Source organism: Artemia franciscana, chromosome 16, assembly GCF_032884065.1.
Source record: "Artemia franciscana chromosome 16, ASM3288406v1, whole genome shotgun sequence".
Classification (NCBI taxonomy): Eukaryota; Metazoa; Arthropoda; class Branchiopoda; order Anostraca; family Artemiidae; genus Artemia; species Artemia franciscana.
In genome coordinates this window covers 20679607-20707072 of record NC_088878.1, presented here as the reverse complement: position 1 = coordinate 20707072, position 27466 = coordinate 20679607, and the positions used below count along the sequence as shown (strand labels likewise).

The following is a 27466-nucleotide window of genomic DNA, read 5'->3' as shown; positions in this document are numbered from 1 at the left end:
AAAATCGTTAAATACACAGCTTGTAGCCTTTGGTCTGAGGCACGTGGGGGGGGGGGGTTGACAGCCTCAACATTGCCAGAAACATAGTTTACTGGACCTCTTAACTGGCTGAACAAATCGATATCTGAAAAATTTGATTAGATGTGTTTGGAGACAAAAAGAATTTGGGAGCAGGGAGGCAGTGGGTAATTCGATTTCCCTGAAATTAAAAGATGTCGGTGTTTCACTTTAATTTAGTTTATGTATCAGTCTTTTTTCGCACACTGGACGATTTTGTCGGCACGTGATTCATACCCCCAAACTCAAAATCTGAGCTGCAACTCTGCTAAGGGGGGGGGTCCCTTTAATCACTTTTGACCCTTAAAAAGGAGCACAAGAACTGTTAATTTCCAATCGAATGAGCTCCTTCGGAAATTTCTATCCGAAGGGCCTTGGTAAAACAAAAGTAAAAAAATAAATGATACATTGTGTTCTTATCGCTATTTACTTAGGCGACGCTATTGGGCTGCCAATGGTTAATTTCGCACGACTGCAATTTGTAATTTGGCTCTTGACCACAGCAATAGAGCTTTGCGTCAGTAAAAGCCTTCCGCTACGTTCAAACTGGCAAAAACATATGAAAAAGGCAAGTGTTTTCAAAATCTGGAAATGCAAGGCACCAGAAAATTTTTAGTTTTCCTTGGGTTAGTTTTGAAAATGCTTTCTTTATTAACAAATATTAGCGATAACTCATAAACTAAAAGGGTTTTGGTAAATATTTTGCTGTTTATATTATTGACAAATGAAAGTTCTTAAGCCGAACTGGCCAGACATGACAATAAACAATCAAGAGAGATAAAACTCTACAAAAAGAAAACTTCAAACGAGACGACGGCCAGTCGTCTACTGGCCGTCGTCTCGTTTGAAGTTTTCTTTTTGTAGAGTTTTATCTCTCTTGATTGTTTATATTATTGACATGAATAAAGTGAACATACCACTTGATGCCTGTTTTAGGCTATGCTCTTTTTAAAATACAAATCACTTTTGCTGCAAATGAGTTTTACCCTAACCCTATACATACCGATTCAGATATATATATATATATATATATATATATATATATATATATATGTATATGTGTATATATATATATATATATATATATATATATATATATATATATATATATATATATATATATATATATACATATATATATATATATATATATTTACACTTTAGGGTGGGGGTAAAGTTTAAGCTTACCTCTCATTTCCATAAAAAAAGAACTTTACACCCCCCCCCCCAATTTGCAAATACATACCCTGAATTGGTATATAAAGGGATATTTCAATTTCATATTACAATAGTTTTTAAAGGTCATCAAAGGACACTGTCCTTTGAAGGGAAAAGAAGCAGAGGTAGGTACTTCAAAATACCTTCCCAGAACATTCTTTAGTCTGTAGACTTATCCCTGATAAGTCTAGGGGCTTCTTGCAATCATGAGAAGTGGTTGAGTCAGGTGAATGATATTATTGGGGATATATCCAGAGCCTTAATGATCTTCTGGGCAATGGTATAATTTCATCAAAATCCTAGGGGGGGGGGGGGTAAAGTTGGAGCCAGTTTCCTCAAATCAAGTGAAAACAACAGTCAAAACTAAAAAAAATGAGCCATTTGGTACAATGAAAGTACTGTAAAGATACTTTGTAATGTTATAACATGATGACTGTGAAATATGGTTGTGTGTAGAGTTCTTGGAAATGTCAAAATCAGACTACAAACTTCTCATCAAAATGAGTCATTACCTAGGGTCAACATGGTAGCCTACTGCCCCATTTGCAAACAAAAAGATCAGGAAACTACTCTTGAGGTTATTAGGAAGATTGTAATTGAATCTCTTGCTAAATTCAAAACAAATTTGCAAAACAATCTGGAACTCAAATTTCAAGCTCTACTGAAACTAGCTGTGAAAAAATCTCAAAATTAGATGCAGAAATTGCAGATAAATGCTCAAAAGGCAAAGTAAAAGTCACAGTTATTCTGGAAATTTCAAAAGTGAAGGAAAGCCTACATAAAAATCCCTCAAGCACCCAAGTAAAGGCTTATACATATTCCACTCTAGCAATGCAATATGAGCTCTGTGACAAAAGCAGTGTGTATGAGCTCAAGAGCAGTGGCCTTTTCATCCCCAAGCCAAATTGTAGTGATCCACTTTTGGTGCTTTACACTAATGCAGATTGTCTCTCCTCCAAATGGGTAGAGTTTAGTGAGTTAGAGGTATAGAAACCACATGTAGTCACTGTTATGGAAGTTTTACTGAAACATTTCTGTGATGCATCTATTTTTGCTCAGTAGTTACCATTTCAAAGTTTAGTGTTTAAGAAATCAGCTAAAAGGGGGATCTGTGTTTATATTCAGGAATCTATAAAGTTTTCTATGGTAATTGGTCTATTGGTAGATTCAGTATCAGAATGTGTTTGGATTGATATCATGCTATCTTCTCAAAGTAGTTATATGCATATTGCTATTTAATTATCTGAGTCCTACATCCAGTCTTACAAGCCCTGTTAACAATGCTAATATTCTTGCATGTCTTTCTTGTCTTGGATAATGTTGTTCCAAATTACTTATTATGGGTGACTTTAACTTACCATGCATAGATTGGTGTGTCCATAGTACAAGTCAGACAAGTCTGTGTTATGAACAGCAATTTTTAGATAGAGTGGATGATCTTTACTTGTACCAGCATATTGATAGGCCAACTTGAGCCAGAAAGAATGCTGCTCCATGTATTTTGGACCTTCTTATTAGTAAACCTGTAGATGATGTTTTAAACATAGATTTTAGACCACCTTTTGCTAAAAGTCATCATGTTGTATTTGAAGTTTATATGAATACTAATGTTCAGAGAAAGGGGGTTGACACTTTGAGGTATAATTATATTAATGCAGATTATGAATCTATGAAGAATTTTGTTTTGTCTCTTAATATCATGTGTGAGTTAAAAACTGGTCAGGTGTCTCTAGATTCAGCTTTTGAATATCTGAAAGAAGTTTTAAAGCAGCTTAGAGAGAAATTTGTTCCATTGATGAGTAAATGGTTCTGACCACAGAAGAAAGCTTAAGCTTCCATGTCAAGTACTCCAAGTAATTTGTGAAAAAAAACAATCTTTTGTAGTCTTATATTAAATTGCATAATAGCAAAAATAAGCCACAACAGTTACAAAGCCAACTGCAAAATAAGATAAATGGTTGTTTTACAAAAGAGCAAGAAATAGGCTTACTAAGCTTCTTAGAGTCAGTTGTGAAGAGATTGAGATGTACATCATTTAATCTAGTACTACATCACTAAAAATATATTGGAAGTATATAAATAGAAATAAACCAAACCTGGCAACCTCTATATCCACATTCACACATCCATCTACAAAACTAACAATTGATAATAATTTTGAAAAGGCCCAAATTTTTAGTGAGAATTTTGCTTTTGTTTTGTTAAGCCAATACCAGTACCCTCATGTTTTGAAATACCCATAACATCCCCTGAAACTACTTCATCCTTTAAGTATTCAGATTTTTCAGTAATTGAAGTGTTTGATACTCTTGAAAAATTAGACACATGAAAATCACCAGATGTAGACATATTTCAAATGAAATGATTAAAAAAATAGCTGCAGAAATTGCAGAGCCACTTACTTTCATATTTAATTTATCTTTTGCACATGGGTTGTGTCCCTCTGGCTGGAAGAATTCATTAGTAAAACCCCTTCATAAAAAAGGTTCCAAATTAGATTTTACAAATTATTGGTCAATTTCTATCACATCTATTTTTTGTTGTGATGGACAAATTGATTGTAGAGCAATTTCAGAAGTACTTTGATGACAATAGTCTTTGGAGTCCTGCTCAACATGGTTTTCGAAAATGAAGATATTGTACCCAACTTCTTGAGGTAATTGTTGACTTTCAGAGCTTTGCAGACCTAGGTATAGCATTTGATTGTGTTTATGTTGAATTTTTCAAAGGCTTTTGATAAAGTATTGATACCCTTACTTCTTTGTAAATGTGTTATACATAACCTAGGACCAAGAACAGTTTCATTCATAGACGATTATCTAGAAGAGCATACTCAACAGTTAGTTGTTGAGGAGGTGATATCATCTCTGATTGAAGTAATAAGTGGAGTGCCCCAGGGCTCTTGCCTAGGACCTGTTCTATTCTATTCTTTTGTTAATGGCTTGCCCTCTTCTACCCATTACTCATTTTCAAAGCTGTTTGCTGACAACATGAAAGTCTATTTACCCATAAAAGATCTAACAGATGTACAACTTATGCAAGAGGACCTGGATTCTCTGACTCAGTGATGTGAATTCAATTCCATGTTTATAAATCTGTCTAAGCATGTTATTTTACCTAATGTCATAGGATACCTCCCAATTACATATATCTTTTGTCTGGTACAAATGTTCCTTCTGAAGAAATTGTAATAAACCTTGTGGACTACCATCTATTATCTTTGAAGAGAAGTTTCAGAAAATTCAATCTTCGAAATTTCTGTTTACTTTAAAAGTCTATTGTTTGCCCACTTCTTGAGTATAACATTTCCATTTGGTTTCATTTAAATGTAATGGATGAGTTTTGTGTAGAAAAGGTACAAAGGAGGGCGTCAAGGATGATTCCTTACCTTTGCCTTCTTCCCTACAAAGAGTAACTCTCTAGGCTTGGTATTTGTCATTACATTTCAGACAGTGTTGTGGTGACCTTATCAATGTGTTCTCTATTATTAAAGGTATAGACAATGTAGATTTTGATTCATTTTTCAAACACAGTCACTATCACACAAACCACCAACATCATTACAAACTGTACCCTCTAAAATTAAATAAGGAAATAGGGCAATGTTCATTTTCTAGTAGGGCTGTTTCACCTTGGAATAGTCTACCTCTTGAAGTAATGGAAGCCAGGAATGTGCAGATACTTAAATGTTCTTTAGTGGAGACATCTTTCTATTTGGGAGTTTTTGATGTTTAGTTATTAGTTATAAGTTGATCTTTTGGTTATGAGTTTTTGTCTGAGTTTATGAGTCATGAGTTTTGGATATGAGTTGCTTTTCCCTGCCCCATAGCAAATTACACCCCTGCTTCTGGGCAGGTATTTTGAAGTCACTCCCTCTCCTTTCCAGAGGGCAACAACCTCTGGTGACCTTTTTTTCAATTTTGGTGCTATAAAAGTGAAAATCCCTGCAAAATAGATATTCTCCTCAGATGAGGCACAAGAAAAGTCATACAAGTCATAAATTTTCTCAATCCCAATTCACTAGGTTTTAACAATCTGTAAATCCATTTTTAAAATTTAAGAATTAACAGTTGATATAGCTAAAAAATTCTTCTGAAACAACAGAAACTATATTTTCAAATACTAAAGCCAATGACAGAGAGATTGGAAACACAAAATTAAGCCAATTTTTTTCTTATCAGAATTTCTATAGGCAATAGATATGTCATGTAGGCTATGTAATCTTTTAAGCCCTAGTTATAAAAACAAGGGTTGCTTGTCTATTATATAATACACACTCAAGAATATGTATGAGATAATACTTAATTTTCATTCTGTCTTTACCAGGTAATTACCTTTGGCTTGTTGCAAAACTACATTATAGCTATATTTTAAATAAATATTTAGTTGGTATTTTGGTTAGGTTACATATTTAATATAATGCACTCTGGGTGGCCCTTTCCATAATTCTTTGTGGTAGTTTTCATAATTCTATTACTGAAGTATTGTATTTTCATCATATTTAGTTTATTTCATTAGTATTCATCAAACTTCACTTCTCAAATTTTTATTGTATAATAGACATCAAAGCTAGGCATAGGCCCATAGATTCATTGCTTAAAGTTTTATTCACCTGACTCAACTAGGCTACTTACCAAGATAGTAAAAAGCTCCTACTAGAACTTTACCAAAAGTTATTTGATATAATTAGGCTATTCTTTGTTTAGAATGCAATTAGCCTACATAAAACTTGTTCTGGCAGAAGTAGGAACAGTGTACAAGTCTTATTTTCCTTTTATATATTTAAATAACTCTATGCAAATCAACCTGTAGTTAAAATGGTAATGCAAGTTGTATTCCATAACAACAGTTTCTAGTGAAAGCAGTAGCATACCAATACCTCATTTATGATTTGAAGGTGAAATCTGTTGATTATGTCAGGGATCTTGGCTTTATCTTAAATAATCAGCTGAAGTTTGATAAACAAGCATAAGCTGTGTAATATAAAGTAAACTACACTTCGTCTTGCATTTAAAGTATATTCAGATGGTATAATCCACAAAGCTTTAGGTTACTACGCTGCATAAGGCAATAGCAAAACCTGTTGTTGAATACTGCTCATCTGCATGATATTCAACAAGTAAATTCTAGAAAAAGGTCATTGAAAACTACAAAGATGAACTTCCGAATTTGTCAGCTATTTGAAATATTTTCCTTATGAGCAAAAGTTAGTTAGTCTGAGCCTGTTCTCTCTGCTTCAGGAGGGATAAATTAGATTTGGTCAAAACTTTTTGAATTGTTAATGGCATTGATGATTTTGAGAGAGAGAGAAAACATTTATTATTAAACCAAAACAAAAACAGTAATAGCAGCCACCCCAAGAAGTAAAAAATTTGTCCAAGTGGGTGGCAAAAATACATTAGAAAATAATACAGGACAAAGAATTTTTTTTTATAAAACCAACAGGTTTAAAACCAATATGGCCTAATCAGTACCATAAGCCTTACAACAAACAAATTCAATAATACTTATAAAATCATAACCCTAGAGGCCAAAATAAGTTACTTAATTATTTATTTGACCCCCCTAAAAAAAAAAAAACAAGAGCTAAAATTCATGCTTAGTAAAAAGGATTTCTTTTATTTCTCTCTTGAAAAAAGAAATATCACTATTATTTTTTAAATTCTGGTCTAGATTATTTCAACTTCTAATCCCCCTATGAAGCACAGAAAACATCAAACATCAACTATGTCAAAACAATCAGTGGAATGTTAATCTCTTTAGAAGATCGAGTGTCATAATTGTGGATCATGGATCTCAAATTAACTAAACTGTCAAAACATGAAAGATTTGTATCCTGATGTAGAGTAAAAATAAACAAAAGTGTATTTCTTCTCTTGTAGTCCAGAGGCTGATAGTATCCTTTTTCGCGTGTAGACTTTCCGCACCGAATCCCAGGGTTGTAGGCCAACCAACAAAAAAGAGCATTATTTTGAAGAACTTGTACAGGCTAGACAGCAGAAGCAAATATACCAAGCCAAACGCTACTACTATACAGACTATATGGATGGATAAGGGAAATATAAAGGAGGCAAAGGACATATGTAGGGAAAAAATGCTTAAGTTTTCTCATTTTATCTAAGTTACAAGACAAAATTTTACTCACAGACTGTGCATGAAATTAGAATGATAAAATCTCATCAATGTAAACCCCCAGGTACTTAATTGATAATACACACTTTAAAATCCAAACATTTTTGACAATTTCATTAATCCAAGGATAAAAAACGGGACATCAAGAAAAAATGACAAATTTTGACTTACCAAGATTAAGCTTAAGCCTATTTACCCTCAACCAAGAATGTAACCTATCCACTTTTTCTTTCATTGATGTCAGGAGTAATCTTTGCAGCACTGATAGCCACCGTGTCATCCACAAATAATGACACAGTTTCATTCTGGAGACTTTTAGTCATGTCACTAACGCTAAAACAACAATTACGGATTCAATTAGGCATTTCATTAATAAACAAAAGAAAAAGAATCAGGCCAATAACAGATCTCTGGTGGACATCACAACTGACTAGGCGCAATTCAGATTTTAAGCAATTCATCTCTACGAACTTGTACTGGTTACTCAGGAAACTCCATTGAAGATCAAACTTTGCACTTTTCATAGAGTAGACCATGGTAAGCTGTATCAAAAGCCTTTATTGAGTCTAGAAATACTGCACCAACCTTCAATCCTTTGTCTAATGCCACATTAATAATGTTTGTCAAAAATATCAATGCATCCCCTGTCTTCCTATTCTTCTGGAATCCAAACTGATTAATATTCAAAAGATGAAGCTTCCCAAGAAATGTGGTTAACCAAGAAATAAAACATTTTTCAATCAGAAGAGAAATAACCAGCAAAACTGATAGTGGGTGATAATTACCAAATTTCTGTCACCACCTTTATAAACTGGTGTCACTCTTGCATACTTTAAACAATCTGGAAACTTACCTTGTCTGAAACAATAATTGATTAATGATGTTAGACTACTTGATGTAGATGGAAGAATATATTTCAGAATTTTTAAACTCGTCAAGTCACTACCAGACGAACTATTTTTCATGGCATACATAGTATCCCTTAGCTTGTCCATGCTAATCCTCTTTAGATGCAACAATACATCTATAGGGGGGTGGTAAAGTGGATCTAAAAGGTGAATTTTCCGGAAATGGAAATCCTTTCAGCTATTTTTGGACCTACTGAAATAAAATGATTCATTACAAATTGTAAAATCGTCTGTAGTTATTGCCTCATTTACCATCACTTCAGATAGTAGTATGTTAGGACTCTGACCTATAACACTGCGGATTATTTGCCAGGTCTTCAATGGGTTTCCTTCAGCTTCCTTAAATTTCAAGCTAAAATACCTTTTTTTAGCCTCACAGAGAAAGATGATTTATTTCAGATCAGCCATTATTCACCCAAATGGCAGAACTCATTAAAATTATATCAGTCAAGGGACTTATCAAGGAAAGTTAGAGTCTCTTTGCAGATTCTTCTATTAAATCATGGAATATGTTGTGTCAACAAAGAGCATTGCAGCTTTTAAAGCAGCGTTGATTTGTACCTCTTCCTGCAATAATCTGCACTTAGAACCAAAATCTAATGGTCTTAGTATGGTTTATTGTTTCATTTTGAAATATTAGCTTTGTTTTTGTACTGCACCAAGCTTATGGAATATGTTATTCATTGTACCAATCAAAACATTATAAACCAGTCCCTGTTTATTGTGTTTAGCATTTACTATAAAGTTCCTTTTTGTGATCTTATTAAAGCTATGTCTCTATTTTCCATTGTCTTGTAATGTGACAGGCCTATGGGATTGTAAAATTTGTGGTTTTGTTGCCAGTATCTCCCTATTATTATTTTAACAGAGCTTACTCTGTTTTGCAAAAAAAAAAAAAAATGAATAAATAAAAATAAACAGTTAGTCTCTGTCATCAGTCTACTAGGACAGCATCAGCGAAAAAATATTTGTAGAATTCTAGATTCAGGTCTTTTTACTGTTGTGAAAAATTGATGCAGTAGATCTAGTGACCTAACAGGTTGAAAGTGGTATAAGTGGCTGCATAAATAGTAGACCTTAATTTTCATATTGCCTTCAGAGGACTTGAAACTGTTAAGCATCTCATTCACCAGGTCAGTTTAATTTCCAGCTCCCTCCCTCCTCAATATAGGCAAAGCATAATCTTATCATGAGCCTTTATGGACTGTTTCATTAGACCCAGTTTGATATGCAATGAAAGAAAGCTTATTTTTGCTCAGTAACGATATTCTTTCTCCAATATCCATCTTTTCTCTTTTAGACCTCTCATTTTCCAACTCAGTGAATATATTTTGTCCCTTATGTCCTAGAGGCCCTAGAAGCCATAGTCATATATAGTCTAAATCAGAATAAGGCAACTGGTAGTGGTTCTTCAGAGTGATGTCAGTAATATTTACTAGGTAGAAATAATACTCATTAAAGGGATCTTTGGGTCCTCTCCAGGCCATTGTTACTCCAAATTTTAGGCTTTTTCTTTTCCCAGTAATCTACTATGGTACTGCAAGTGCTCTTTACACGTTTTGCATTCAATATACAGTGCCCAGGCTTGATTCTGATCATTGACACTTACTCCAAAATCTCCAAGACAAGCGTGCTTTACAATATAGATGACCTTATAAGGTCATCATAAGACCAAACCTTGACTTTGGAAACTGCATAGCCGCTCCCAAATATAAAGGCGACACGAGACTTCTTGAGGGCGTGCAGAGGCGTGCCACCAAGGTTATAAATGGGCTGAAAGACCTCTTCTACAATGAAAGACTAAAAAAACTCAAATTACTCACTCTGGTGTACCACCGCAGACGAGGTGACATGCTGCTTACCCATAAACTCTCTAATGACACATCTAGTCTCCTTAACCTGAATATGTCCCACCAATCCCATACAAGAGGCCATTCAAAGAAACTTCCTAAATGCCATGTGAACACAAGAATGCGTCAAAACTTCTTCTCCGAAAGAATTGTCAATGACTGGAATTCCCTCTCCAAGTCTACAGTGTCAGCAACCTCACCTATAACTTTCAAGAAGTCAATGGATAGCGAGTGGTCATGCAGGAACTGGAAATACTGCTGGCAAGATCCAGATCAATAACAGATGTCAGTCATTATCACTCACAGAGTAACACAGATCCATTGGACCTTATCGCTCTGAAGTGCGAATTAAGGTAATATCATCAACAGTTTTTTTCTGTTTTCTATTACTGTTTATTCCCTGCATATATCACAAAAACATCAGAACGCAGTTCACAGTCTTTTTTAATTAAACACATTTTATTTCTATGAAATAACACAAATATAATGGATAGTTTTATTCACATAAATAGGTTCCAAGAAACACTAGCTATATATAATATACAAAAACAAAGGACCATAAAAAATGAACACCAAATGACAAAGTAACTACAAGGATAAAGAGGAAACAAAAACTTGCCAGATACCTTTGTAGTGAGCATATTTTCATGATCCCTGCTAATAATGACCTAATAAAAGAGATTCAATGTATTTCCCTTCTTGTTACAATAAGGATGGATTACTTGTTTCATCCAAAACAAAGTGATAGATGGGTGCAAAGCATCTTCACCTGAAAAAAAATTCTAGACAAAATATTTTTTTTTTAAATAGTAACAATTTAGATCATACATATTTTTATTTAAGTTCAATTGTCACGAAAAAGACTGATAAAAGGGCAAATATACAAAAACATATCCTTGTATGATGTTTACGTCATTCATACTTGAAATTTTTGATAGAAAAAAACATAGGTCAATAATGAATTAATCTAAAAAATAGAGCTAATAGAGAAACATTGATTTTGCATTTAGATTCAAAAGCACAAACATAGTTAAAATCAGTTCCAAATCCTAAGTACAAAAATCTAAAAAAAATTTTTAGGCCTTTATAACAGGTGCTATATTTGAAAGCAAAGTAACATATGCTTAGCTTGTAATTTTCCATGATTTAATTTACAAATAAAAATATAGATTAGGATAGAATCTGCATGTATGCTTGGTGCATTTTAAAAGTAACAGCACTGGGTGGCAGGATTTAGAAAAAAAAAGTTTGTTCTAAGTAGAAAGTACATATATTACTACTTCCTTTATTGAATATGCCATAATTTTTTTTTTCTTTTTTAATAAAAGATTCTTCTTGGGTCATAATATTTAAAATTTTTGGGAGATTGGCAATAAGAGGGTCTAACTGATGTGAAGAAACAAAACTAAAGTGCTGTTGCTGCAACACTTTTGCTGGTAAAGCTGGCCAAAACTTGTTTAAACACTTTAATCGCCTGAGCAATATAAATGCAACTTCAGGTTTGAATAGGTTATTTGTTATAATTTATGTTTGTTTTAGATTGTTCTATTCATTTACAGTAGTTGTAGTTTGTTTCATTTTTTTCTGCATAATGATTTTTTATCTTAATAAGGGGCCAACAATAGGAGAAGGCTTTAGCTAGAAACAAAAGGTCTAATAAAAGTGATGAAAAGACAGAAATTGGGCTATTTATGTAAGATTTTTTTATTATGGTTATTGTTTTTTTTTTTTTTTTTTTTTACATTCACTTTGGTTACACATTCATGTTTTTCAAATTTTTCTCTGTAGTTTAAAGTTGGAAATTGATGAAGCAACAGCTTTAAATTAGGCATTATCTACCAAGAGTGTTGCTTGTTTATCAAACTTAGCTATTATAGTGGGAAGTAGTGACTGAAAAGTTTTTCAGACGAAGGTGGTTAATGTGGATTCTTTGATTCTTGTCCATGAGCATAGGAGGATAAATTAGTCCTAAGGTTTGTCCAAAGGATATGCTTTCCCAGAAAACAAATCTGGCTTAGTCTTGTGGCTACTAGTATTTCAGCCCCTTTCCTACATCAACCCCTTTCCCCACAAAAATAATCATCCAACCTATTGAAAAGTATATTTACTACCTGTGATTAAAAATAACTAAAAAGATTATACAAAACCATACCATTTTGAAAAGATGATTCATATCTTCACTTCAAGTTTGCAATTTTGGATTTGGTTTAATGTTGGTCTTATAATTCTAATTTTTGTATTATTTTTGTTTTTAATGCAAAAGATGGCTATTGCATAGTTGTTAAAAAAAATGTTAAAAAGAGAGTGGTGAACTTATAAAGGTTAAGACTCCAGTAGGTTCTAGATTGCCTACTGGATAAGATATACAATTTAGGTTGCTAGCAGTTTCTAATTGCTGTTCCATCATTGTTGAAATTCCAGAGATTCCCTTGTATTTAGTTTTTAATTTTTTTCATTAGGTATTAATCGTAGATTTTCACTATATAACAGAGAAAAAAAAACAACTCAAACTCGACTTTGTTCATTACTGATTGAACAACTATATTGTTCTTTTGTCTAAAAAATAAATTAGTTACTTTTTCTTAGTTGTAGGTCATTTAATTTTCTTGTTTTTTTTTCAAATTCTCAAATTCCACTGTAGGTCGCAAGTCCCTTCAAGAGGATGCTGTCAACAAAAAGTGAAAAATATAGACAAGGTTCTAATTGCCAACAGAGGCGAAATAGCATGCAGAGTCATAAGAAGTGCAAAAAAACTTGGCATAAAAACTGTGGCTGTTTACAGTGAGGCTGATCAGAATTCTTTACATGTTGCCATGGTAAATAAAAATTTTAATTTGTGTATAGTATTGCATGTTGAATTTATCATACCATCTTTTTAAGCGTTCTATTTAGTGCGTTGTTTGCTGCCTTTTGAGCATTTCACAGTATGAGGAGTATAAACCTTCCTTAATTATTCTTACAGACATAGATAAGCACACTGGCTCAACTAGGAGGGAGGGGAGGTGTCGGTTATGATCATCGAAGAAATGGGATTAGGCTATTCTAGAGTATTTTAGGCTAGCTTTTGAGCCTGAGACTTAGTGTAGCGGTTCAAAATGTACCATAAATGCCCCTCACTAAGTTCTTATAGTGATAGAGACAGAAGCTTGTTCAAATATAATTATGTGTTTGAGTTCCCCCCTCCCAACCCTTCCATTGCTACAGCATAATTTTGAACTACACCTAAAATCTTTGAATGCTTAGATAGCTTAACTTCTACTATTTTCTGTGAATACCAAGTCATGTTATTTGGAATGAACTCTATTGACTCAAAACATTTTATTTCTATTATAGCTTTTCCTAAAAAATAGATTCTAGTCTATGATAGCCATATGAATGCACCTCTGTGTTATTAATGGGGATGGTTTATCATGATTATTGTGTTTGCCTACAATTGGAATGCAGTAATGTTCTATCTGATCATCATAAACTGTTCATGAAACAAATCATGCTTGCATTTTTTTTTCATCCACTTCAAAGCCACCATTACTACTTGTGAATCAGTTTAATACTCATCTTTATTTTGTTTTAAATTCACGAGTGTAACAAATATGGTTATTGCATAATTACAAGTGTTTTGTTTGATTGTCTTTTCAAACATCTGAATTGGACTTGCAATTGCTTTTTCAGAACAATGTTTACAGAAAAAACACCCATTTAATGTACTTGCTTTTCGAAATCAAGGGCCGTTTTCTAAAAAACGTCATCTCTGCGCTAAAAGAACAGCTTTTGCCCCCTCAGTATCCATACTGCACAGTTCATTCCATGTTCATTCATATTTATGTTCTTTCTAATGAAAGAAGATCAGAAGTTGAAACTGTAATTCTCTGAATGCTCAGTTAATTCATATGAAGTACCTGTCATTAAAATTTGGAAGTCCGGGTCTAAAACGCTTTTTTGGGACCTTAGATACCATCTCCCTATAAAATAATATTTGAATCAACACCCTAATAGTGGTGTGCAACTATGCAATGCTAAATACCGTTAAGTGTTGTTGATAAATAGTATGTAATAATGGTTCATTTTTTATAGACCGCATGTATATTGAGGGATAAGTTGTATACCGTACGATAGTTTTGATTCTGAAAGAGGGAGGTTAAACAAATACTCTTTCAATAGTTCTCAGAATCATGTTCAATAGCATTTTGTCCCTTGTGTTAACAGGCCAAAATGCGACACTTTCCTGTGACGTGATCTCTTTTGTTGCTTAATAAAAGGGATCTCTTGTGTTACTTAGGGAAAAAACACTGACATGCCTGACCACACTTTTATGGAAAAATAGGAAATTTTATATTTTTCAGGTAATGGATTTAGGCTTCTCAAGGCTATTGGATTTCATTGTTTAACATTTTTAAGATTACATTCCTTTTTGGAGGAGTTTAACTCCTTTCTTATATTTGTACAAATTTTCATTTGTTAATAGGTTATGATGAGCAACTTTGAATTTAGTAAATTTTTAGTATTTAGAATAAGTATAAATAGCAGATTTTGCTGTTGCATAATTAAAACTTTTACGTAAAATTGTTTAGATAGATAATTTTTTATTTGCAACAATTAAATAAATAAATATGACAAACCAGTGCACATGCCTGGTGGCATACTTTAGCACTGATAATGTTACAATGTTACATTCACTACGAAAATAAAAACTAGCACTGGCAATTTTACATACATTAGCACTGACAAAATAAAAATGAATCAAGCCAAAGTAAATACAAGCCTAGAGCATCAGCAGTTTACAAAGCTTTATTTTGATTGTTGGTTTCTTTTGACAGGAATTACTCTCTACTTAGAGTTTATTACTATAAACAGTTTGACTACCAGTCTCTCTTTCAACGCTCATTTTTGTATTTTGGTTTAATGCTTGCATAAAAATGCGTTAAGGATGATGATCATTTATCCTTGACAAAGTACAAATCCATGACAGAGTACACATCCATGACGAAGTACATATCCATGACAAAGTACACATTCATGACAAAGTACACCCCTTTAAATATTTCTCAGGAGGGAAGAGGGTTCTGAAATCTCAAGGAGGGATTTTAGGGTCATCATTCTCATGGTTTTCAAGAGGATTAAAAAAAACTATTTTGATAGAGATGTTCCCCTTAATGCCGACAGGTAGATCCCTAGCTAATGCTTAAAGTAATAGACTTTTTTCGTAAGCATTTGAAGCTACTATTTAAACATAATTTTCGTTGATTATTTGGTTTTTATATTTTGTTACTTTTGTAATATGTTTGTGTACAGCACTGGATAGATCCAATACTAATAAACTGCAGTAGAAAAATAAGTTTCATAAGTTTTTTAGTCTTTCAAAAACCATGAAAAAGACTAGGATACAAATAGAAAAGTTGACGTCCAAGTAGAAATGATAATAAAGACCGTTTAGAAAAAGACTAAATGCAAAATAAGTTGGAAAAATGTGTAGGCTGCTTGAGCTCACTCTAAAATCTTGAAAAATTTATTCGCTTTGGTTGCATTAAGATAAAACCTAAGAAACCTTTTATTTTTAGTATTTTTTTTTTATCAAGAATGTTGTCTTAAAAAAATGATCGTAGTAACATTTTGACTTTCGGTTAAAAATGTGGAAATTCCGATACGAGCTTTGTAATCTAATTTGTTGATTCAGTAATGGTTTTTGTATCGTTTTAATCCGTAAGCTCTTGTCGACTTGTAATTTAATGAATAAAATACCCATAAATAGTGATTTTTTTTTTCTATGAAAGAGGGAGTGATTCATTTATGTTTTTTCTTACTGTTGATCAATGCTGACCAACAAATATCAAAAATGATAATCCCATGTTTTTTATTCTGCACAGAAATTGTAAAGTTAAACTTTTTCCCAGGCTGATGAAGCTTTTCTGGTTGGTCCTGCCCCGTCTCAGCAAAGCTACTTACAAAAGGACAAGATTATTGAGATAGCTAAGATCAGTGGAGCCCAAGCTATTCATCCTGGTTATGGTTTCCTTTCTGAAAATACTGAATTTGCTCAGTTATGTGAAGAAAAAGGTATGGCTTTTATCGGGCCACCTGCCACTGCAATAAGAGACATGGGGATTAAAAGGTATACTTATTAAATATATTTTATGTCACGTTTTAACTCCAAAACTTTGACTCAAAAGCTTGAGTCACAACTGTATTGATCATCTTTAACACATTTTGCATGTAACTAAACTTTATCTTCACTTATTTCAGCGTTTTCCCAATTTTTCTAAGAAATTCATCAAGTTTTGCAATAGCCCTTGTTTAATTTTGAAAAGTCTGCTAAATGCAACTCTGTCAACTCAGGATTCTGGCCGTTTTTCTGAAATAAGGCGCTATCAATTTTTTTTTTCATAGAATTGTCTTCAATCAATTGACTTTTCTTATGAATTCTGTGTTGATGCAACTGCAATTATTTTAACGTCCTCTACAAGCAAATTTTGTGAGGGGTGCTCTGTTTCAGGGATAATTCAAAACTGAAGAAAAGTTGTTGAAAAAATGATAAATATAATAGGAAAATTGGAAAACCACTGAAAAAAGTAAAGATAAAGGTTAGCTGCATGCAAAATGTGTTAACTGTGATTATTCTGCATATTATGAAGTAAGGATTGTTTTCTTGACGTGTTTCCTTCTCTATGGGCTCATACCAAAACCTTCGATTGAGAAATCTAATAGTGTTAATCTAGAAATTGTCAAGCTATGGCGATTATAAGGTACAATAGCTCTACCCTATTTTATTTATGTCTTTATATGTGATCAACTCCCCCTTTTTATTTAAATTGCCTTTCATCGCTTTATCAGTTTCTATCTTTACTAAAGGTCAAATAAAAATTATTTTCAAGCTGCAGTATCTTGGATTACCTAACTTTTATGCGTATTTTGGGGTGCTTATGCTAGCCTATAATTTTCTATACTTCTTTCAACACCTTAGGGATGAGATCACCATATGTTTTTAAAGGAGGTGAAGAATGCCTTTGCCTGATGATTTTCTTAGCTTGGGTTGAAGATTTAACCCGCAGAAAGTTGAATTTGGAATGGTTAGGGTACTTTAAAGGTTGACAAAGACACTGATATATTTCCATTTTATCACTGACTAATTTTTTTCTTTTCTGTGATTTTGTAAATACAATTCTTAACCGTTCTTAAAAGCAGATGATTATTGCGCACAGCCGTCAAATCTGACTGTTTGGCTACAGAAATTCAAAAGGGACTGTCATTCGTTTGAATGACCGTATAGTGACTAATTAATGGTACGAAAAGACGTGGTTAAATCAAATATTCTAGGGCTATTATGAAACCATGGTTAATATGATTATCTTTTTTTTGCGGACGAGTTATGATTTTTGTCAAAAAACCGGATATTTGACAACCTTGTTGGGGCCAAACGAGAAGCAGGTCGTACCTGAATGGATTTTAATGGAAGTAGGAACTTCATTAGATGAAGTAAAGAGTGAGGCTTTGACCAGGATAGGACAGAAAAGGAACTTTTTCAAGTATAATAGCCTCCGGTGGCTTGGTTCTATGACGAGTTGTCAGTCCTACTATTACTACTACTGTTAATAATTCACTGCAGCACTAAGCCGCCTTAAGCCAACACAGCTATGCATGCTTGTTATCCATCCCTATCTATTAAAAGCCTCCCTCTTTTCACCCTCCCAAGAAGTTCTAATTTCTATTCCTTCCGAACTCCTCCCACTGTACTTGGGGATGACCTTCCTTAGTTTGATTCTAGATGGTTGGCCGGAAAGAAGGATCATTGCCAATTTGTCATCCTCCATCTACAGAACTTTTCCTAGCCACCTCAACCTTTATTTCATTATAACCATAGAAAGTAGGATAGAACAGGATTTTTCGTACAGCTTGCTTTTTGAAATACAGTCAGTCAGACGAGTACCCAAAAGAATCCGTAGACAGTCACTCTGGACCACATCAATACAGTCCTCCTCGTATTTCGGAGTGCCCACGTTTCAGAACCATTCTTGACCACTGTCATCACTGTTTCTCCCAATGTTCTAATTTTGGTGGTATACCATGCAAGGATAGGACCTTTGTTTAAGCTCTTATATCGACTGAATCAAGCACTTGCTCATAATGTTTGAAACTCAAGACTAAAGGGGCCTGATTATTCAGGCACTTTTCAATTATTAATCTAAGAGGGAAAATTTGGTCAACTTATCCTCTCCCTTCCTCAAAACAGTTCTTCCCTTGATGTTCTGTCTTTGCTATCTCCAAGTCTAACAGGTATTACCATTCTAGAGTTAATTCATTCTTCTTTTCTAATGTTTAAGCTCTTTATCATGCTTTTGATTTTGTTCGTTATTTTTCTTACAGCGGGTTTGTTTGGAGGAGCAGCCATAAATTTCTTCTTCTTCCTAGTTTATGTTCTCAAAATTATGCCAAAGCTGATTACCCCACATTTTGTTTACTTAGCCACAGCTACTTTTTACAAGGATACACGGCATCTTTAAATAAATACCCGGTGTCACCGTGAAATAAAATAATTAAAAATAAAATTTTACAATACCGTATCTTGTTTTTAAAGGATCTACCTATAGTAACTAAACCTTAGTTCCCCTCCTTGTTTTCATTGTCACAAACATCGTATGATATTTTCGTCGCTTTGTTCTCGAGCCTCCTTTAAATCAACTTTAGGGTATCAATTTGGCCATAGTGCGGGCTATTTTGGGTTTTATCCCTGCCAGGAACAATTTAAATTGCGCTTTTGGTGTTTTTTTTTTTCAATTTGCCAGTCTATGGAGAATAATGTCCCCTCCCCTGTATTTTAGTAGTAATTTCTGTCGTTTCATTTTGATCTCCTGTTATTTAATACTGTTTCCTCTCTTCTTCCAGTTCTCCATGTTTGTTATCTTTTGATCTCTCATTTCTTCTTAACGTCCGCACCTCCCCCTGCCTTCCCTTCTCTCTTTTTGTTATTGCATCCCTTTTCCGTCTTTCTTTTTTTCTATCTTTTGCACGTGTAAATTTCTTTCAACTTAAGACTGAAATATTTTAGAAAGCAGATTGCAAGGTATTTTAAAAAACACACCTTTTAAAGGCTACAAGGTTCCACGATGGTTCGTAGCATCGTGGAACAAGCTGACCTGGGCAAATAATAAATCCTATCTCCACGGCATTATATCTGTCTCACTCTTTCAGTTTATTTCTATCTTCCTCTCTCTCTCTATCTCTCTCTCTCTTTCTTTATCTCGCCCCCCTCTCATCTATCTCTGTCCGTGTGAGGGTAAGCCCAGTTTCGCTTCACCTCAAGTGGTTGCTTATTGGGCATTACATTTTTATAATTTTCATTTTCTAACTTCTTTGTAATAAATTGCTTGAGTGGTTGAAGTCAATCTGGTGAAAGTAGAATACCTGTAGGCTGGAGATTGGATCAAAACTCTCCAGGAAAATAATACTTGAAATTCCGAGTTTCAGCGCACATTTATTGGGTTTTTAGCCCTCACCTTAAAAAATCCCTCGTTATTTTTCTGCCTTGTAATAAAATATATAATATGTGCTTGATCTTTTTTTTGTCTTACAGCACATCCAAGTATATAATGGCTGCAGCTGGAGTACCAGTTATTCAAGGGTACCATGGAGAAGATCAGTCAGACGCCGTACTTAAAGCCGAAGCTGAAAAAATTGGATATCCAGTAATGATTAAGGCTGTTAGAGGAGGCGGTGGCAAGGTAAATTTTATACCTTGCCTCTTAACAGGGTAGAAGGGCTAGGGGGGATTCCCTCCGAAACTGGTTCAAAGGACATCAGGCAAATTGGCCGATTTTGGGCCTTTGTGAGCAATTTTGATGCCTTCAACTTCGCCTCATAACAAAGGTTTTCTGATCTTCTGGTAAACACTTAGCCTATGTTTGACGGGGATCATTACAAGCTTTGAAAATTGGAAGTACCCCCCTCCCCCCCCCGATAGGTGGCACTGGATTTTTTTTATAGACAGGATTTGAGTTTTGGATGGTGGAAATTTGGCTCAACATTTTGACAACATTTTTGACTCCCCTTTAGTGGCAATGACTGGAATGTAAATTATTACTGTGCTAAAAAAAATGCCTCTCCCCTTTTCTGATAAATTTAGACATCTTGGTCTAAACGTTCAAAATCTGTAGAATCAATACTAGAGATGGATGATGCCAAAATTTTTGACTCCATTCCGACATCTCTTCACAGTCCTAGTTCTGGCACGATTCGTTATTCTGACTCTTGACAAAATCGTATGCCCTTCATTATCAGTTTAAATTGTCTACAGCTAGTGGGGGGAGGGAGGGAATCAGGGATGTTTCAGTCCCTCTTTAATAAACGATAGTTTCTATCATTTTAATGGTTTATTTTATCCAAGTCACAATTATTATTTTATTTCTATATTATTTTCTTCCCCCGTGACTTTGGATGTCTTTGGGAATCCCCATGGCCTTAGATCGAGATTTTGACAGTCTTTTGACTCAGAAGGGTTGAAAGGTAAACGAAAATTTACTTTTAGTCTGGATATGACTCACGTATTCCCAGAGCCTTAGATCCTCCTGTGTCTCCAGAGGCGCTTAGGGCATCCAAGAAGAGTCACCAGTCATCTCTCATCGCTATGGCCGCCCATACATCTTCCCATTCAGGTTCGATTGAGGCATTGAAATTTGTGAGGTCAGCCCGGTAGCTGCATCGTAGGGTGTTTTGGGGCGTCTTCTTCTGGTACCAGGTGGCTGCCACTGAAGGGCGACCTTCGGTAGTCGAGTCTCGGGTATGGGGATCGCATGACCGAGGTATCTCCACTTCCTATATTTGATCATTTCAATTATCAGTGGCTGAGGCGTTTTCTGTCGTACAGTAGCTTTCATTTCTTTTTGAGACCAGTTTTCTGTTGTACAGTAGCTTTCATTTCTTTTTGAGACCAGTGGATATTTAGAATGCGCTTTAAATACATGTTTTCGAATATGATGAATTTCTTTTAAAGTTGTTGATGTAGGTGACAAGTTTCAGAACCTTAGCAATGAGTTGAGAGGACATTGCGTTTGGACAGCTTCAACTTGAGTTGGAGAGAGTACTTCTGGCTGAGCCAAATTTGAGACAGTTTCCTGAAGGATCCATTAGCTTGGCCGATTTTTAGCTTGACTTCTTTCTGACACGATCTTGAATTGTGGATGGCACTTCCTAAGTACTAGAACTCCACGATTTGCTCTATCGTCTGGTTATTGCATCGTAGGTCAAATGGAGTTCCAATGTTCGCCAAACTTTTTGTTCTTTTGGCTTCAGGCCAAAAGGTTTGGCAGTGTCTCTGAATCGGTTAAGGTATTGCTAGAGCTGTCGTTTGCAGGACTCTAGAAGGTTGTATCGTCAGTGACATTAACATCTCCAACTCTCTTATTATCCAAGTGGATTCCGTGTCTGTCACAGGTCCGGATAATATAATCAATGATAAAGATAAATGACAGTGGTGATAGCACACAATCTTGCCTCCCCCCTTTCATGATGCTAAGGTAACGGGTGCTCCTATCACTTGTCTTCACTCAGCATTCTGTGTTTTGTTGAAGGCCTCGATGATGCGGATGAGCTTATCGGGAATAGCGTAGAATTGGAGGACCATACAAAGCATTTGGCAATCTACCAAGTCCAAAGCTTTCTCGAAGTCTATGAAGACGAAGTACAGCTTATTGCACTATTCATTCGCTTCTTGTAGCAGCATTCTGAGAGTAAATACAAGATCGTTGCACGATCGGTTTGGCCAGAATCCGTGCTGCTCTTCCCGGAGTTGTTCGTTCAAAGCTGGTTGGATCTTGTTAAGGAGCATAGTCACCAATAGTTGCTAGATATTAAGACAAGGCTGATATCTCTCCAGTTTTCACACTTAGCAGCGTTGCCTTTTTTGAACATTTGGACGAGAGTGCTTTTTGTCAAATTCTTAGGAATTTCTTCTGTTCTCCAAATTATAGAGAAAAACGTTGTCCACACAGTTGTGCATGCAGCTGCTGAGTATTTAATTATTTTAGCTACAATACGATCTTCCCCCGGGGACTTCACGGACTTCAGCTTCTCAGCGGCCTTTAGTACCTCGTACAAGAGGGTACTTCGGTATTGTCGGCTTGGTTTGGAAATGGGGAGTCTAGTATATCTGGAGGCAGCAGATAGTGCTCTGTTTAACAACTTTTCAAAATGTGTCTCCTAGGCTTCGTTCACTTTGTTAGGGTCAGTAAGAAGTCACCAAGACTCATCTTTGACGGGTCCATCTGTCTTCGAACGTTTTACAACTATCTCATAGGTGATGCGGTACACTGACCGAGAGTCTCCCCGTCTAGCTGCTTCTTCAGCCTGCTTGGATTTCTGTTCAAAGCTACGACGTTTATCAGCGTGGACGCTCCTTCTTATAGCCTTATCAAGCATAGCATACTTTAATTCAAGGTATTGGCTCGCATCAGCTCGCAGTAAATGAAGGGCTTCAAACCTGTCGGTCAGTTTCAAGGTAAACTGTGGCCAGATCTCTCAGTCATTCAGTTTTTCGCAGTCGTAGGGCTATTGTCCTCTTAGTTGTCCTCATCTTAGTCAAGGCTAACAGATTTACTCTGATTTTGGCAACCACCAGGCTATGGTCAGAGAAGATATCAGTGCCTCTAAATGCGCGCACATTACACAGCAATGTCTGCCTCATCTTACTAATAATAAATTGGTCGATCTGGTTTTTTTTATGTGTCCATCAGGTGAAGTGTATATCTTTCTGGGCGGAGAGAGTGCTGCCGGCAACTAAGTCAAAGGAATGAGCCACTTCAATGAGGAACTCACCATTTTCGTCGCGTTCTCTAAGACCGTGGTTGCCCAGGACTTCAACACAATAATCCCCGTCGTTTCCAGCCTTCGAATTGAAATCCCTCACGACATATAGGACGTCATGTTTGGGTACACATTTAAGGACAGATATCAGTCAATTGTGAAACGTCTCTTATTGATCGTCTGTGGCTTTGTTAGTGGGTGTATAGCACGTAACCAGGGTCATTTTGGCATGCTTCCCATGGAATTTAGCAGTCATAATGCCGTTGCTTACGGTCTCCAACTAATCAGTGATTTTGCCACAGGTTTTGTAATGACTACGGCCACTCCAGTTTTGCGTCGTATTGCATGGCCACTGAAGATTAAGGTGTTTCCACCGCTGATCTTACCATTTCCCGGCCATCGCACTTCCGAGAGGACGATGATGTCTAGTCAATAGCGGGTCATTTCTTTCTCTAGTTTTTCTACCCTCGACAGCTGTGCTAGCGTTTGAACGTTTCAAAATCCGGTTTTCAGTGCTATTTTTGCATTCAAAAATCTTGTCTGTTGTCCGGGTGCAGGGGTTGTCATTAAAAAGAGAATTCCTGTGATTTTGTTCTTGGGTGTTTCTTTTGCGATTTGTTTTTCCTCAGGGAGTTTACTCCATGCTTCTGGGAGTGGGTTGCAAGTCTGCTGCCTGCCCTTCTCCTTTGGGCTTGGGTTGTCAACAGCCGAACATAGGTTCGAGCTGCAGGTAAAGTTAAGGCCCAAATTATGAAAATACCCATTCCCCACATATCCATTTAGTATAAAAGGTGGGCATGCTGTACCTTGTTGAAACATAATTCATGCAACAATTTAAAAACTTTAGGAATGGAGGCAAACATTGAACTTGTTAAATCTCCTACACCCCCATCGCCCCCATCCAGCGCCAACATTTTAGCAGAAAGATAGGCATATTGTACTTGTTTAAACAGGAATCATGCAAAGATTTTTTTGACAATAAAATAAATCCTGTTTCACCTTCCTTACTTTATTTATATTCATTCTTTTTTTATGTGTTTTTACTTAATTATTTACTTTTTGTTTGATTTGATGTTTTACTTCATTGGTGATTACAGTCGAAACCTTGATTAAACAGAAAATGTTTGGTAAATGACGACTTATACTTACTGACGACACGACTGCCTGTCCATGGATTATTCTTTATGGTTGATTGTGCATGGCTATGCTGTTTGACCTATGTGATTGTATGGATGGGTAGGGTTAAGGCCTCATTCAAGTGCTGATCTACATTAATCACTAATGTAGGAAAACAGTCTTCCTTTTCTCCTTCTGTCTTTTTTTTTTTTTTTTTAATGTGTTTGTGCTGTTGCATTGGTGATTTCTCTTTTCATTACAATTATGAAATTTTTGTTACAGTACTAGGCAGTTTCGTAAACCAAGCTTTGGGTCAGTTTATTATTTATGATTACAAAGGAATATGAAAGCAGACGTTGGGAGAAATCCGAACTCGGAACTCGCAGGTCACTATTTCGACATCAAACACTTCTGACCTTAAGACTACCAAATATTTAGTAGTGATTAGTCACGATGGCCTGTTAGATTACTTTGGCAGTAATTCGACTCATTCGAACAAAACAACGCAAGAAGACAGAATTTTCATAAGAAATTTGTGAACTATAACTTGTCATTCTTATATTCTTATATTAATTCTTATATTCTATTAATTATATATAATTCTATTAATTCTTATATTAATTCTTCTTATATTAATTAATTCTTATATTAGTTCTTATATTAATTATATATTCTATTAATTCTTATATTCTTATATTGTGCTACTGGGATACGATTTATTGACATAATGACTATCTTGGATAAAAACTTACCGAAACAGACTTGTCAAACCAAAATAACCTTCCATAAAATCGCTAACGGTAAAAATATACATTGCAGCAGCTCCATGTCCTTCGTCAAAAGTTTTGTGTAATAGTAGATTCTGTTAAAGTTTATTACTTTTGAGCTTTTGAAGAAAACTTTGATTGCAATGCAAATTTATGCTGCTTAAGAAGGACCTCATTTTATCTTTTTCGCAATTAATTGTATCTTACAATTTACACTTTTTTTAGGGGATGAGAATTGCCATGTCTCCAGAAGAATTTGAAACCCAATTAGATTCGGCCAGACGAGAGGCAGTAAAATCTTTTGGCGACGATGTGATGCTTATTGAGCGTTTCGTTCAAAGGCCAAGACATGTGGAAGTTCAAGTTTTTGGTGACAAATATGGCAATTGTGTTTATCTTTTTGAGAGAGATTGTAGCGTCCAAAGGCGACATCAGAAAATTATCGAGGAAGCCCCTGCTGTAAGATTCCTGTAGTACCCATTTCAGTGGGAAGGGCTCGAACACGATAAAGGGGATTTTGTTTCCTCTGTCTGTTCAAAAGTGCATACTTGTGTTTAATCTTTCATATTTCACGGAAAATAGGCCAAACTGGTCGCCCCACGATCGGATTTTGTGTAAGATATAGGAATATGATGTTGTGGAGGGTGAAGGACCTCTACTGGTACATTTGCCCCCCCCCTTTTTTCCGTCTATTGGATATTTACAAAAGCTCTAAAGATCACGATAAAGACACCGGAAAAGATTTCTCGTATTACTACTAATAGGAACTCCCAGCAGATTCTTATTTTTGGGGGAAACTCTACTCTTCTAAGCATACAAAGAAACATACTAAACTATAGAAAAGAGACATGGATATATCAAGGGAATGCATTACCTAAAATTATTATTGTCGTCTTGCCACGAAAACGATTTCCACCGAATTCTATTCAAAATAAAACATTTGCTGCAAAAAGTAGAAAAAAGGAAGTTTCTGGCCCTCCCTAAATCCTCATTTCTAGTTGACATCATACATCGCTGCCGCGCCTATGGGTCGTACATGATATTTCGAAACTTATGAAATAATTTCTGAAAACAGTTGCATCGTGTTAGAGCGGTTTTTTTCGTATCTACACTCATGTCGATGTAACGAAAAGAGTTTTGGGAAATTTCGATCTTTTTATAGCCTTCCAGATATACTGTTCAGCAATGTTTTACACCCAAAAAATGGACAAATCTCAATCGAAACATTCCAGTTTTAAAGAGAGATTTTTTAGAAAATTGTGGCCGTATTCACTAAATGACCTACACATGCGACACTCCCGCCCCAGCTCTTGGGTTCCAGCTGGTAGTTACGACAAAACGGCTCTCAAGCGTCGAACACCTAGTCAGGCTCCGATACGACGAAACAGCTTTTTCGTTATTATCAATTTCAGTATTTATCAACTTCAGAAAAAAACATATAAATAAAGAACAGAAAATGAAACTAAATTTCCTTCATTTCTTATTTTCTGTCAGTCTTTTACTTTCTACTCTTGGTCTCTACGCTGCATCTTCAGTGGGGCAATCCTGTTTGGAGAATTCCTGACAGAGCTTGATGAGTCTCCCCGTGTTTGATACCCCATGCTTCCGAAATAAGCTCCTACAAACCAGCATTAAAGAAAAAGGGGCAAACGGAAAGGAGAATCAGAAAATGAATGAATAAAGAACAAATAGTAAAGATAAATTAAGCGTTTTCTTTTCTTTTTGGTGCAACGTATCCGAGGAGTTTCATATTACTAGACAATAAATGACACTCATTTTGCTTATTATTAAATGACACTAACTAAACGGCAAGCAATGTACTATCTATATAAATAAATGAAAAATACAAGGAAAACAAAAGGTATAATTATTTGCGTTTGTTTTTCTCCAAAAGCTTAATAAATAATAAACGTTGACTCATTCTGAAAAATGTTTTATTGTTCATTCGAAAATATTTTAGTTTTTTTTCCATCATTTAGTTTTTGTGTAACAATTTTTTGAAACCAACTTGTTTTGCTGAATTAGTATATGGCGACTTAGAAGAAAAAAATGCATTAAATATTGATAAATTCACTAATAGAAATTTCCAAAAGCTTAACAAATAATAAACGTTGACTCAGTCTGAAAAATGTTTCATGGTTCATTCGAAAGTATGTTTAGTTTTTTTCCATCATTTACGGTTTTTGTGTAGCAATTTTTTGAAACCGACTTGTTTTGCTAAATTAGTATATCCCGACCTAGAGGAAAAAAAAATGCATTAAATATTGATAAATTCACTAATAGAAATTTTTATGCTGATTTCAGTATGTAATAACTATCTTCTTTAGAACCCAGGGCTTTTGTAATTTTGAAGGTTCTTTGTCTGGAATACCAAAATTCTGGAAAGAAGTTTCAAGAATCTTTTGTTAAAAACAAAGGATTGATCGGAAAATTATCACTATATTTAGTTTTATTAAAAGCATATAAGAGGTAGGAAAGTGGGCTATTGACTTAAGGGCTGATTTTTGCCTCTAAGAGAAAACAAAATATATATAAGAGAATGTAAGAAAAATGAGGCCCATACTAATCCCCAGAGTGTGGATGTTTAAAAAAAAGGTTTTATTTGATATTTGAGTGTGAAACATTGAAGGAT

General features: G+C 35.0%; 1 protein-coding gene across 2 annotated transcripts in view; it reads left to right on the top strand.

The window, feature by feature from the left end:
- Positions 1–615: 615 nt before the first annotated feature.
- Positions 616–27466, top strand: part of LOC136037200 (methylcrotonoyl-CoA carboxylase subunit alpha, mitochondrial-like) — a 51037-nt gene continuing 24186 nt past the window's right edge. Inside the window, exons 1-5 of one of the 2 annotated variants that reach the window (XM_065719776.1) lie at positions 616–683; positions 12807–12981; positions 16054–16271; positions 19728–19875; positions 25060–25293. In XM_065719776.1, coding sequence (XP_065575848.1) covers positions 649–683; positions 12807–12981; positions 16054–16271; positions 19728–19875; positions 25060–25293 — 810 coding nt within the window. In that variant the 5' untranslated portion in view covers positions 616–648. Of the gene's footprint in view, positions 684–10387; positions 10519–12806; positions 12982–16053; positions 16272–19727; positions 19876–25059; positions 25294–27466 lie in introns of those variants that run through there. The other variant, XM_065719775.1, reaches the window with a different exon arrangement.